Source organism: Urocitellus parryii, chromosome 6 (assembly GCF_045843805.1).
Source record: "Urocitellus parryii isolate mUroPar1 chromosome 6, mUroPar1.hap1, whole genome shotgun sequence".
Lineage (NCBI taxonomy): Eukaryota > Metazoa > Chordata > Mammalia > Rodentia > Sciuridae > Urocitellus > Urocitellus parryii.
In genome coordinates this window covers 177,438,042-177,452,610 of record NC_135536.1, presented here as the reverse complement: position 1 = coordinate 177,452,610, position 14,569 = coordinate 177,438,042, and the positions used below count along the sequence as shown (strand labels likewise).

Sequence of the window (14,569 nt, the reverse complement as noted above, 5' to 3'; positions counted from 1 at the left end):
AGTACGTGTGAGGCCCTGGGTTTGATCCTCAGCACCACATAAAAACAAATAAAATAAAGGTATTGTGTCCATTTACACCTAAAAATATTAAAAAAAAAAAGAACACAAACAACAATAAGTGTTGGTGAGGAGGTGGGTAAAAAGACACATTCATACATTTCTGGTGAGACTGTAAATTAGTGCAGCCAATTATGGAAAACAGTATGGAGATTCCTTGGAAAGCTGGGAATGGAATCACCATTTGACTCAGCTATCCCTCTCCTCGGTCCATATCCAAAGGACTTTAAAAACAGCATACTACAGAGACACAGCCACATCAATGTTTATAGCAGCACAATTCACAATAGCTAAACTGTGGTACCAACCTAGATGCTCCTCAATAGATGAATGGATAAAAAAAAATGTGGTATATACACACAATGGAATATTACTCAGCAATGAAACAGAATAAAATCATGGCATTTGCAGGTAAATGAATGGAGTTGGAGAATATAATGCTAAGTGAAGTTAGCCAATCCCCAAAAAACAAATGCCAAATGTTTTCTCTATTGATATAAAGAGACTGATTCATAGTGGGGTTGGGAGGGGGAGCATGGGAGGATTAGATGAACTCTAGAGGGCAATGGGGTGGGAGGGGAAGGGAGGGGGCATGGGGATAAAAAAGATGGTAGAATGAGATGGAGATCATCACCATAAGTACATGTTTAAAGACACGAATGGTATTGACTCTACTGTGTACAACCAGAGACATGAAAAATTGTGCTCTATATGTGTAATATGAATTGAAAAGCATTCTGCTGTCATATATAACAAATTAGAATAAAAAAAGAAAAGAATTCTAAAAAAATTAAGATATCATAATAATGTAACTATAGATATTTTTGTGTGTAACTCATCTTTTTGAAAGTCTCTACAATAAATATATTTAAAAATAAAAAATAAAAAAAAGAAAGAAAGAAAAGCAACCTGATGTATAACATCACTGGATTCAGGATGAGAATGGGAAGAACAATCAGAACTGGGATGGCCTGAGAAAAACCTAGCTTTGTTTAGATCACTTCAAAGAAAGAGTTACAGTGGTTACTTAGCATCCTAGAATTAATAGACACCAAAATTTGCAGATGTTCAAGTCCCTTATATAAATTGCACCATGTTTTTGAATATAACCTAGGCACACCCTCTCATAACATTTAAATCATCTTTAGATGACTTATCATCCCTAATACAATGTAAATAGTTGTTATACTCTGTTTAGAGAAAGAGGTCTGTGCACATGTAATACAGATGCAATTTTTTCCCAAACATGTGGAACCCATGGATATGGAAGGCCACTTGTACTACTCCAGGGCACCGAGAGACACATGCTTAGCTCTGAGCACCCTTCAACTATCCACTTGGTACTGTGACCTATCCCTGTGCTCCTGAGCTCAGCAGCAGGATGGAGAAGAGCAGGGACCTGCTTCTGTAGATCTAGTTTGTCCTGCAGCAGGGTGCTACCCTCCTCCTGGAGAGCAGCAAGGTCATCTCTGTGCTGCTGTGCTGCCTCCTTCAGCTCTGACTGAGCCTCGCGGAGTTGGGTCTGCAGCATCCCAGTGGTCTCCTGCAGAGGGAGAAGACATCAGGGAGTGTGACGTATACTTGAGCCTTTGTCCTGAAACCTGCATTGGATACATACAGACATTTTGGTTTTTTCTATTGGGTTAACAAAAGCTAAGGCAGATCCATGTCATTCCAGCAATCCATGTCTTTCCCACCTCAACTCCTTGCCTCCTATTTGCTCTCCTGCTTCATACTGTGCACAGGGTCACCCAGGTTTCTGGGTCAGGGGCCCCGCATTGGTAGTGGTTCATCACCCAGACCATACCAACAGCCTCCTGACCATCCCCCTACTTCCACTTGATGCCTCTCTCTCACACACACACATACACACGCACACGCACACGCACACACACATGCACACACATACACACGCACATGCACACGCACACACACATGCACACACACACACACACATACTCTCTCTTCATTCTCTTTCTCCACTTGACTCAATGGAGAATTGTATCTAGAGCTGACAATGTAGCTTGATGGGTGAATGCTTGCCTAGCATATTCAAGACCCTGGGTTCAATCCCCAACACTGCAAAAGAAAAAAGGAAAAAAAAATATGTACACACTCATACACACACATATAAAATCATGTTCCATACCTGCTTTCTAATTGCCATCCAACAGTTTCCTACTGCCTTTAAATGAAATCTAAGCTTCTACTCTGGCTGAGGTAGGGTTCCTGCCTACTTCTCCACTTGCCCCTGAGGACATCACATTGAAGCTACACTGCTTTCTGTCCTTGAACTTCCCAAGGCCTTTTCTGTCTGTCCTAGGGCCCTTCAGAAAGCTAAATCCTCTAAAGTATTCTCCAAATGTCTGGCTTCTTTCTTTTCTCTTTTTCTTTTTAAAGCCTTTACTGAGGGGGCTGGGGATGTGGCTCAAGCAGTAGCGCGCTCGCCTGGCATGCGTGCGGCCCGGGTTCGATCCTCAGCACCACATACCAACAAAGATGTTGTGTCCACCAAGAACTAAAAAATAAATATTAAAAACATTTCTCTCTCTCTCTCTCTCTCTCTCTCTCTCTCTCTCTCTCTCTCTCCCCCCCCTCTCCTTCTCCCTCTCCTCTCCTCTCCTCTCTCACTCTCTCTTTAAAAAAGAAAGAAAAAAATAAATAAATAAAGCCTTTACTGAGATAAAATTCACCTACCATTCAATTCACTTGTAAAAAGTATACCATTTCAACACCTGTAATCCCAGTGGCTGGGGAGGCTGAGACAGGAGGACTGCAAGTTCAAAGCCAGCCTCAGCACTGGCAAGGCACTAAGTAACTCAGTGACACCCTATCTCTAAATAAAATACAAAATAGGGTTGGGGATGTGGCTCAGTGAGTGGTCAAGTGCCCCTGAGTTCAATCCCTGGTACCAAAAATAACAACAACAAAAAACAAACAAACAAACAAAACCCCACACATAACAAAAAGTATACCATTTCAGAAATTCAATATCATGTTCAACTGCTTGAATGGGATCCTAATTAGACATATTATACATTTGTACCCCATGTATGTATAAATGTATAATAAATCAAAATACACTCTACTGTCATGTAAATCTAAAAAGAACAACAACAAAAAGTATGCCATTTCAGTGTTTTTGTTTATTTTGGTGCTGAGGATTGAACCCAAGAGCATTCTACCTTTTTTATTCTGAGATAGGGTCTAAGTTATTGAGGCTGGACTTGAACTTGTGATTCTCCTGCCTCAGCCTCCTGAGAAGCTGGGATTACAGGTATGCACCACTATACCCAGCCAATTTGGTAGTTTTTAGTATATACAGAATTCTGAACTATCACCACGATTAAGTGCAGAACATTTTCATCACCCCATTAACAGTCACTCCCCATTTGCCACCCTGACACGACCACTAATCTGCATTCTGTCTCTGTAGATTTGACTGCTCTGGACATTTTATATTAATGGAAACATAATGTGGCCTCTTGTATCTCGCTTCTGTCATTTGGCATGTTTTTGAGGTTCTTCTGTTATACCATATATCTAACTTCTTTTTTTGGGGTATAATTGGGACTTAACTTGGGGCTTAACCCAGGGGCACTTTACCATTGAGTCACATTCCCAGACCTTTTTAGTTTTTCTTTTTGAGACAGAGTCTCATTAAATTGCTTAGGGCTTTGCTAAGATGCTAAGGCTAGCATCGAACTTAGGATCCTCTTGCCTCGCCTCCCAAGTGGCTGGGATTACAGGCATATGCCACCATGCTCTGTTGGCTAGCTTCCTTCTTTTTTTTTTTTTTTTTGGTGGGGGGTAGGGGTACCAAGGATTGAACTCAGTGGCACTTGACATTGAGTCACATCCCAAGCCCTATCTCACTGAGTTGGCTGGCTTTGAACTTGTAATCCTCCTACCTGAGCTTCCCGAACCTCTGGGATGACAGGTGTGCACCACTGTGCCTGGCTTGGCTAGCTTCTTTTTAACCTTTAAGTCTCAGCTCAAATGTCGTTTTCTTCTTCTTCTTCTTTTTTTTTTTTTAATATTTACTTTTTAGGTATAGTTGGACACAATGCCTTTATTTTATTTATTTATTTTTATGTGGTGCTGAGGATGGAACCAGGGCCTCACATGTGCTAGGTGAGCAATCATCTTCTGCTGAGCTACAACCCCAGCCCTTCAAATGTCATTTTCTTTCTTTTTTTTTCTTTAATATTTATTTTTTAGTTGTAGTTGGACACAACACCTTTATTTCAATGTGGTGCTAAGGATCAAACCCAGGGCCTTGCATGTGCTAGGCAAATGCCCTACCACTGAGCCACACCCCAGCCTTCAAATGTCATTTTCTTAGTGAGGTCTCCCCTGCCCACCTTGTCCTAAGAGGCCTCCTTTGAACCACTCTCAATTACATCATTCTTTTTTATTTCTATTGGAACACTTACTACAAACTAATTATAAAACAACCATATCATTTATTTTGTGTCTGCTCATTTCACATCTGTCTCTGCCACCACAGTGTAAGTTTCTTGTGGGCAGGGACCAGGTCTATCACATTGACCACTGAGCTACCCCTTTATGTACTTTTCACATGTCAGCCCATAGCCTAGTCTTGGTGCATAAGAAGTGCTAAAGTACTATTAGTTGTTGAATGGGTGAATGAACACCTAAGACCACCCTCCATACCTGCTCTCTTAACTGCTGAACCTTCATGTCCTGCCTCAGCCGTTCCAATTGTTGGCTGGCATCTGCCAGCTCCTTCTGGGTCCGTAGCAGTGTCTCAAGGAGGGACATTCTCTCCTTCTCTGTTTCCAGCTGCATCTATGGAGAAGTAGAAAGGGCAAGGGTTATCATGCTCACCCAGGAGGCTAAAAGCACAGCCCAGCTGCTGTTCTAGGGCCCCTCCAGCAAATGGGGTGGGGGCTGATGGCAAAGGAAGGTCTGAGCCCACTGACTGAGAACCAGGAAGTATGAAGGTAGCCACTGGTTTGCAAGCTGACAGGATGTGGTAAATGTCAGCCCTCCTTCAGGAAGTACGACATACTGAAGCCCTGCAGCTAACTGTGTAGAACACCCCGCTCGCTGGCAACTAAGTGGGTACTACATTCTCTTCTGGAAGCCCTTCTATAGCTTGCTCTAAGGACAGGAAAAGAAAATAGTTGGGGTCACCAATGGTAATGGATGTGCCACTCCAGTTGTCCTAGCTTCCCACCTGGCAGAGGGCACTCTCTGCCTGGGTCCGTTCCTCTTCCCTCTGTGCCTGGATGGCTTCAGTTTCTGTTTGTTTCTCCCTCAGCCTTATTTCCAGCTCCATTCTTTCTCTCTCTAGGCTCTCCAGGGCCTTATTCAGCTCCTTCTGAAGCCGGAAGTGCTCTTTCTCCTGGCCATGCAAAGGAAATGCTGTTAGAACCGAATGGGTGGGGAGAGGAGGCAAAAGAACTGGTTTGAAAGTAGAATCTCTCTACTTCTAGCTACGTGAGCCCGATACCCCACTAAGCCTGTTTCCTCAACTTAAAGTAATGCTTAATAATCTGCCTTATCTGTCTCACTAAATTTTTGCAGTCAAATGAAATTTATTTAAAAAAATCAAATAAGGCGAGAAAGGATGTGGGGAAAGGTGTCATGGCTAGGGAAGGTAAGTATCAAGAAAACAATGCTGGTGTGGCATGAGGATAGGGCACAGGTCAGGTGAGGGATCACAGTAGGGGGAAGGTCCAGGGTGAGAAGAGTTTGTGAGGGTGAGATGAGTTTGTGAGGTGAGGAGAGATCTCAAGGTTGTGGCAACATTGTGCACTGCCCCACTATGTCCCCTGCCAGCCTTATGTAGCCAAGATTCCGAGTCCTGCAGGTGCAGTAGGCAATGCTAGCAGGCTACTGATGCTGTGCAGGCTGTGGGCAGTCTATGATTTCTAGGAGTGCACCTGGCAGGTTTGTCTTGAATGAGTTCAGAGGGTAGGTAAGAGCCAGGCAAGTGACCACTTCTTTCATTAAAAGCTGGTAAATACAGTGGGCACTATGCTCAGTATGCTGGTGAGCCCACCCAAGTTGGGAGGCTGGCTTTGACCTCATGATCCTCCCACCTCAGCCTCCCAACTTGCTGGGATTATAGGTATGTTCCACCGTGCCCAGCTATTAACTCATTTAATACGTAGAAGTTATTTATACCATGCTGTCCAAACCACTCTTGTAAGCAGTAACACCTGGACCAAGAGTCAGCAGGTGGTGCACATTCACAGAAGGGAAATCACATCTGCCTCTCCCAACCCCAGCCATATTCACCACCTACCCATTTCTCCTGAAGCTGTTTGACCTCCTCCTCATGGGCCACCTTCTGCTGCTCCAGGGCCATCTGCCCATCTTGCTCAGCCTGGGCCAACTTTCTGGCTGCTCTCTCCCGCTCCTGCTCTGCTTGGCTCCGTTCAGTTTCCAGTTCTAGCTTCAAGCACCTCACTTCCCCTAGGATTCCAGAAAGAGGATCAGCTCTCTGAGCCTCTGTCCCTGATCCTTTTACCTAATAATATTCTTCTGCTCCCCATGAACCTTATGAGCAACTCCCATCTCAGAGGCCCTGCATTGGCTGGAGAAAAGCTCTAATAGCATCCCACTGCATTCCTGACTTTCACCATCCCCATGGATAGAGTACGCCCCATCCCATTTGGGTTCTCACCTTGGACTACTTCCTTGGCTTGAGTGACAGTTTGAATCTGGACCTCTAGCTGTCCCTTGGTGACCTCTATCACAGAATTTTGTTGTTGAGCCTCAAACAGATTGTTCTCTAGCTGTTCCTTGGCCGAGCTGTGAAGTTTAGGAAACAGGAAGAGATCTTACCCATCAATGCCCTTACCTTTCCTTAAAAGGAGTGGAGTTCTAAGTACTGGCTACCAGGAGAAGTTGGGGGGGCAATTATAAATTCATAATTCATTTGGAAGTCATATACTTAGGGCTACACTTTGCCTTGTGAAGCTCTCTAAGCTTGGCTGAACTGGATCAAAGCCTTACCTAAGCCCCATAAGTTGTTCAACAAGGTCCTGACGGTCTCTCTCCACAGCCTGAAGCCGCACCTCTAGAGCAGCCTTCTCTCTTACTAGAGACTCTTTCTCCTGGACTGCCCTGGCAAGCATTTCTTCCTGTCGCTTTGCTTCCTGATGCAGCTGTTCAAGCTGAACTGTAGCTGCCTCCTGCTGGTAAAGTGCCTGAGGGGAAGAAATTGGTCAGATATAGAGTAGAGGCAAAATTCCCCTGGTCTGCTAATACCAGGTTAGGGCCATTGGCGCTTCAGAGATCCTGGGCCCAGCACTGTAAATCTGAATGTTGCTCACTTAATAGCACTGGCATTTATCTATTTCCCTGAGCAACCCAGAGAGCCCCAGCCCTGAAAGTATGCTCTTCTATGAGCAAGACTCTCTGCTGGGGACAGAAGACCTGCACGTAAGGACTTTTAGTTTTCAGAAATAAGATGCATGTAAATCCAGGAAGAAAGTGACCAGTGACCTGAGGAAGGGATTCTGAAATGGAAGATTATGTATAATTATTATGAGAGGCTTGGTGAAGGGAAACGATGACCTTTGGGCCAGGTCATTCATTGGTTCAAGAAATAAATGTACTGGTTAGCCTTGTTATGTGTTCAGCACTGAGTTAAAAGCCAAAGGAATACAATAATAAGACACAGCCTTGCCTGACGGACATGGAAACAGATAACTGTAGAATGAATGGTGCAGATGTTGAAATAAGCATGAGGTACTGTGGGAGCAGGCTCCAAATTCCTCAATAGGACACCCATAGCGCAAGAGTTAACAACTAGAATCAACAAATGGGACTTACTCAAACTAAAAAGTTTTTTCTCAGCAAAAGAAACAATAAGAGAGATAAACAGGGAGCCTACATCCTGGGAACAAATCTTTACTCCACACACTTCAGATAGAGCCCTAATAACCAGAATATACAAAGAACTCAAAAAATTAGACAATAAGACAACAAGTAACCCAATCAATAAATGGGCAAAGGACCTGAACAGACACTTCTCAGAAGAGGACATACAATCAATCAATAAGTACATGAAAAAATGCTCACCATCGCTAGCAGTCAGAGAAATGCAAATCAAAACTACCCTAAGATACCATCTCACTCCAGTAAGATTGGCAGCCATTAGGAAGTCAAACAACAATAAGTGCTGGAGAGGATGTGGGGAAAAGGGCACTCTTGTTCATTGCTGGTGGGACTGCAAATTGGTGCAGCCAATTTGGAAAGCAGTATGGAGATTTCTTGGAAAGCTGGGAATGGAACCACCATTTGATCCAGCTATTCCCCTTCTCGGTCTATTCCCTAAAGACCTAATAAGAGCATGCTACAGGGACACTGCTACATCGATGTTCATAGCAGCACAATTCACGATAGCAAGATTGTGGAATCAGCCTAGATGCCCTTCAATAGATGAATGGATTAAAAAAATGTGGCATTTATACACAATGGAGTATTACTCTGCATTTAAAAATGATAAAATCATAGAATTTGGAGGGAAATGGATGGCATTAGAGCAGATTATGCTAAGTGAAGCTAGTCAATCTTTAAAAAACAAATACCAAATGACTCCTCTGATATAAGGGGAGGAAACAAGGACAGGGTAGGGACGAAGAGCTTGAGACGAAGATTTTCATTAACAGGGTTGAGAGGTGGGAGGGAAAGGAAACGAGAAGGGGAATCGCATGGAAATGGAAGGCAATCCTCAGGGTTATACAAAATGACATATAAGAGGAAAGGAGGGGTAAGACAAGATAATTCAAATGGAAGAAGTGATTTACAGTAGAAGGGGTAGAGAGAGAAAAGGGGAGGGGAGGGGAGGGGAGGGGGGATAGTAGAGAATAATACAGACAGCAGAATACATCAGACACTAGAAAGGCAATATGTCAATCAATGGAAGGGTAACTGATGTGATACAGCAATCTGTATACGGGATAAAATTGGGAGTTCATAACTCATTTGAATCAAACTGTGAAATATGATGTATGAGGAACTATGTAATGTTTTGAATGACCAACAATAAAAAAAAAAGAGGTAAAAAAAAAAAAAAAAAAAAAAAAAAAAAAGACATAAAAAAAAAAAAAAAAAAAAAAAAGACATAAAAAAAAAAAAAAAAAAAAAAAAAAAGAAATAAGCATGAGGTGTTGGCAGAGCATATAGGAGGAGAAGCATCTAATTCAAACTGGTGGGTAGGAAGAAGTAAGGAATCAGCAGATTCTTGTAGGAATTACTTTAAAAAATAGGAAGATAGACCACAAACAAGTAACATTGGTCATTTCTAGGAAATAAGACTTTCCCTGAGTCATTTTCATCATGTTTTATTTTTTTACAATGAGTAGTATCTTAATTAATGGTGTCCACTGTATAACTGTCTTCTCACCTCATTTAATTTCTCTTTCATTTCTTCCTTTTCTTCTTGGATGCTCCTGAGCTCTGCCTGCAGCTCAGCTCCAGTCTCTGTAGCTTTCTGCAGCTGAGCCTCCAGGTGAGTTTTCTTTTCCCACAGTGCTTCCTTGCTCCTCTCTACCTCTGCCAGGTCCACCTGCAAAGCACTTCTCGCCTGCTCTGCCACCTCTACTCTGCTGCACACAGACTGGTTGTCATGCTCCAACTACTGGCCAAAAAGGAAAGGGGGTACAGGTCATCAAAGACAAGTGGTTAAAGTTTCCCTAACGGGTCTCAAGTGCTAAAAACCAAAATCCAAGTGAGATGTGAATCTATTCTCCAAAAATGAAGATGGGGGAAATCCATTCATTTGATCTGGTGCTTGTATTTTAAGTACAGGATAGGCTGGATGCTGGGGATGGAGATTTAAAAAAGGCAAAATTCCGTTCTCAAATAATTCAGAATAATAGAACAGAATATTTCTGGAGCTCAAGAGAACAGGGGGAGTAAGTACGGTCCTTTGCTAAAATTATAGGTTAAATTTATAACCTGTAGAGATTTTGGAGGACTTAGGCTCTTTGGTGGATTATTTTCTGGTGATTGCCAATATTTCACCTAATAGGATTAAAAACCTGGTCTTGCTTCCAGAGGACATCAATCCCTTCCCAGTTCTGATGACTCTCCCTAAAGCCTATACAAAGGTGGTTCTGCTAGAAGTGTGGGACAGGAGTATTTCTAATTCTCAAATCTAATCCTTTGCTCTCCAGTGTACAGTAAATGTTCCTTTTATTCATTTCAGAACTGTTTGATGCCAGGCACGGAGGTGCACATCTATAATCCCAGCTACTAGGGAGGCTGAGGCAGGAGGATCTCAAGTTTGAGGTCAGTCTCAGCAATTTATCAAGAACCTGTCTCAAAATAAAAAAGGCTGGGGGTATAGATCTGTGGTAGAGTGCCCCAGTACCAGGGGAAAAAAAAAAAAAAAAGAAACAAAACTACATTTGGGAGCTAATCCCTTAAGGAGTCTGCCCTAATATGGGCATCAGCTTTGCTTGTCACTGGCGTCTCAGTCAGGTTCCAGCCCTGCATGGAGATCAGACAAATCTCTGCTCACCTGGAGAAGCTGTTGGTTCAGTCCAACTTTATCTAAGGCCAAAGCCTCATTTAAGGCACTGAGCTTGACAGTTGCAGCCCGAAGATCGGCAACCTCTGCCTTCAAGCTGTTCTCTGAACTTGAAAACTCTGCAATGGATTGTTCTGCCTACAAATCAAAGAGGGTTAAAGCGTTTCCCATTCCTAGTTTTCTTAAAACTGTAAACAGTTCACATTCCCACCACCTGTTGCTTTTGGTGCAAATATCAGTTAGCACTCCATCCCTTCCCCTACATTCTAAACAAGTTTTCCATTTGCCCATTTATTCCTTCATTGAGGAGTAAGACAGGAACTCACAGCATAGAGGCACAGACATAATGAACAAGCACAATTGTGAGGACACTATAGAAATATAGACCCAAAGTGCTCTGGGGAACTCAAAGAAGTCATTCATTCAATTTGGAAGAGTCAAAAATGCTTGGTAGAGGAGTTAACAATTAAGTTGGGTATTGAGAGATGAGGAACAGTTCCTGGTTAAAGGGGAAGGAAAGAAGCAGTCCAGGCAGAGGAAAAAGCATATGCAGAGTACTAGAGTCAAGAAGGAACATAACGGGCTGGGGATGTGGCTCAAGCGGTAGCGTGCTTGCCTGGCATGCATGCGGCCCGGGTTCAATCCTCAGCACCACATACAAACGAAGATGTTGTGTCCGCCAAATACTAAAAAATAAATATTGAAAAATTCTCTCCCTCTCTCTCACTCTTTAAAAAAAAAAAAAAAAAAAAAAAAAGAAGGAACATAACAAAACTGAGAATGCAACTAATGCTACATGGAGCAAAGGTCAACAGGGGTTAGGGTGGGTTTGGAATGGACAGAGAGGCTAGATACACAGTTTGAGGCAGATGGCAAAAGTCTTTGAATGCAGCTCCAGAGCTGGGAAGCCACTGAATGGTTTTAAGAGACTGACATAAACATCATCTAATTCCAACATAGAGGGTACATTCAGAGGGAGAGAACCCAGAAGCAGGCTAGGAATGGAGGAAAGAAACCCAAGGGTCACAGCTTAAAGGGCAAAGAGAATGAGGCGGCTACATGCCCTTTTTCTGGGAACCCAACTTCCTAAGCCATCCACCCAGTAAGTAAAGAGGAGGCCTACACACCCTGGCCAGTGCTGCTGCCATTTCCGCTTGCTCTTGCCTCAGTAACTCCCCTTCCAGGCGACTTGACTCCAAAGCTTCCCGAAGTGTGATTAGCTCACTGAGTGATTCTGATTGCTTGGCTTCTAAGCCCACCAGTGTTTCTTGACTGAGAAACGAAGAAGATGGGGCTAGAGTAAGTCTTTGGAAGTGGTCACCCAAAAGGTAACATGAATATAATTACATTTTCTATGCAAAAGAATGAGAAAAGTCTCCAAAAACTGATAAGAAATGATCTCTAATATGCTAAGTGAAAAAAGTCCAATGAAGAATAGTACACATGTGCATTTTTTTTTTGGGGGGGGGTACTGGGGGTTGAACTCAGGGGCACTCAACCACTGAGCCACATCCCCAGTCCTATTTTGTATTGTATTTAAAGACAGGGTCTCACTGAGTTGCTAAGTGCCTTGCCAATGCTGAGGCTGGCTTTGAACTTGCAATCCTCCTGCTCAGCCTCTCAAGCCGCTGGGATTGCAGGTGTGTGCCACTGTGCCTGGCACATGTGCATTTTTTATATAATATATATATAAGCAAAATGTATACATTTCTTTATGCAAAAAATGTGAGAGAAAGAAGAATCTATGCTTATGTTTGCATGAAGTAGCATGGGAAAGATAAACAAGAAATTAATTTAAATAGTTTAGAGGAGGAAGGGAAACAGGATGTAGAAAGCAAAGATGGAAGTAAGACTTCATATGTCTATCTTTTGTGAATCTTTTAAAATTCCTTTTGAATCATATAACTATGTCATCAAGTCAGGTAAGAAAAGTTTTAAAAATGTAACTATTTGCAGATTGTCTGCCTTCTACCTGGTGCACGGGAGATCCTTCCCAGGACAGGGCATGACCCTTTTGGCAGTCTTTCAAGTTTATCCTCTTCATGCCCACTAGTTGCAAAGAACTAGAGTACAGAAGAGGAGGGGAATATACCAAGGGTGAAGAAAAGATAACCCTGCTACCAGTTATGCAAGACCTACTGTATGCCAGGCTCTATGCTGACATTTTCTAAAACACTTCTTTCCATTAATTCTTCAAGGTAAATAGTCTTATCCCCATTTTACAAATAATCTGTCCATGACAGATCCAGAATCTAAACCAAGCTTTCATTCAGCTCTAAAGTCCCTGTTCCTTGTGCAACATCATATAAGAGAATTCATAGATTTAATATTGACTCTCAAATTCCCTTCTTGAAAGCAAAGTTTATTTCCCATTACTTCCCTGTCTCATCTGTTAGCATCCCAGCCTACTCCGAACATGCCACGAACATTCTTGCTTCCTTTTCTTTGCTATTCTGTTCCTTTAGCCTCTCTGCTATTCACTATCAAAATAGGTCAAGGTCCTACTCAAACCATCTCCTACTCCTTAAAGCTCTTCCTGGTTCTCAATAATTAACTGTTACTCTTATACTACGAAAGGAACAGGCTCGAATGCCTATTTAGCTTATACTTCATCTACTCTCATTTCACAGTTGTTTACTTGTGTCTTCTCCATTATTGCAAGTTTCTTGAGATGAGGTCTATCTGTTATTCATTTTTATATTCCTTACAGTGCCTCATCTCTATGGGTGCTCAACAAAGTCTGGATGAACTTTGTGTATTCATCTTTCTGCAAAGGAAAGTAGTAAGCTAATCTTACCCATTCTGTGCCAGGCTTCTAGACAGTCCACTTTCTAAAATAGAGGAGCAGGTGGGGAAGTGTGGAACTAAAGAAAAGCCAGAGAGGACAAAACTGGTCATACTTACAGACGCTCCCTCTCCCGAACAGCCAGGTGCAACTCTTCCTGCTGCTCCTCCTTCTCCCCCTGGGCAGAGTCACCCTGCAGCTGCAGCTCCATATTTGCCCTTCGGAGCCGCCATGCTTCCTGTTCTAGCACCTCTAGTTGCTGCTGCAGCTCTTCCCTGGCCTTCTGCAGGAGCTCTCGTTCCCTGGAACGAAGAGACCAGAAATGAGCAGATCTTGGGACCTAAAATCCTTGCTGGAAGCAGACATCACAAGGTCAAAGGAGAACATTCCATCTTTCCTTTTGAGCAGGAAACTGTTTTTTAATCATTTAAAAACACAAAAACCCAAAAGCTTGTTAAATAGAACACAAAGCAAAGCAGCCCTGGATCTCAGGGATGTCAGGAGGAGCTGACCAAAGATATAATGGGTACTGGTAAATGGGTGTGGTTGAGGACAGAAACCAGACATGGGAGTAGGGATGAACAGCCCATCTGCTCACTTGCTGAGAGTGTCCACCTCGCCCTGGAGGCCCACAGTCTGCCCTGCCAGAGCATCCCGCTCCCCAGAGAGCTTCTGCAGCCGCTGCCTCAGGGCTTTGCCCTCTTCCTCCCACTGATCGTGTTGCTGCTTCAAGAAGCTCATTGCTTCCTGGCAGCCTGAAAGCTGCTGCCTTAGGTCCTGTGGAGGGACAGCAGTAGAAACGAGATGATAAGCAAGAGGGCAAGGGCAAAGGAGGGATTTCAGAAGTCTGAAAGTCCATTTGGACATGAGGTTAGGCATTGGTACAAGGGCAAGCTGGGAATAGAGATGTGACTGGTTGAGTCGGAGGACAAGGGATTATTTGCTTTTGGAGCTCTAGAGTGTTAAAGAGTTCATCATCTTCAAAAGTACAGTGGCATGGGGGATAGCAAGTGTGCCTAGGTCCCTCAGATTGGGGGAACTCATACCCATACTCTACCAGAGCTCTTTTCATAGTAATAAACACTGTTGTACAATGTGAAGTTGCCACAGGCATGGAGAATCAGCCTGTTACCCACAGTATAACTGGGCAGACATGGAGAAATTCTAAGGAGCACTCTGGGGTGTTGAATAGACACCTCATGACTGGTCCA

General features: G+C 43.2%; 1 protein-coding gene across 5 annotated transcripts in view; it reads right to left on the bottom strand.

The window, feature by feature from the left end:
• The window catches only part of Cep250 (centrosomal protein 250), a 49,156-nt gene that overhangs the window by 16,439 nt on the left and 18,148 nt on the right, over positions 1 to 14,569 (bottom strand). For all 5 annotated transcript variants that reach the window (XM_077799469.1, XM_077799468.1, XM_077799467.1 and 2 more), the window contains 11 exons: positions 13,957 to 14,135; positions 13,478 to 13,660; positions 11,701 to 11,845; positions 10,565 to 10,711; positions 9,446 to 9,676; positions 7,048 to 7,241; positions 6,716 to 6,843; positions 6,335 to 6,504; positions 5,261 to 5,428; positions 4,735 to 4,869; positions 1,457 to 1,600 (listed from right to left, as the gene is read on the bottom strand). In XM_077799469.1, the coding sequence (XP_077655595.1) occupies positions 1,457 to 1,600; positions 4,735 to 4,869; positions 5,261 to 5,428; positions 6,335 to 6,504; positions 6,716 to 6,843; positions 7,048 to 7,241; positions 9,446 to 9,676; positions 10,565 to 10,711; positions 11,701 to 11,845; positions 13,478 to 13,660; positions 13,957 to 14,135 (1,824 nt within the window). The remainder of the gene's footprint in view (positions 1 to 1,456; positions 1,601 to 4,734; positions 4,870 to 5,260; positions 5,429 to 6,334; positions 6,505 to 6,715; positions 6,844 to 7,047; positions 7,242 to 9,445; positions 9,677 to 10,564; positions 10,712 to 11,700; positions 11,846 to 13,477; positions 13,661 to 13,956; positions 14,136 to 14,569) is intronic.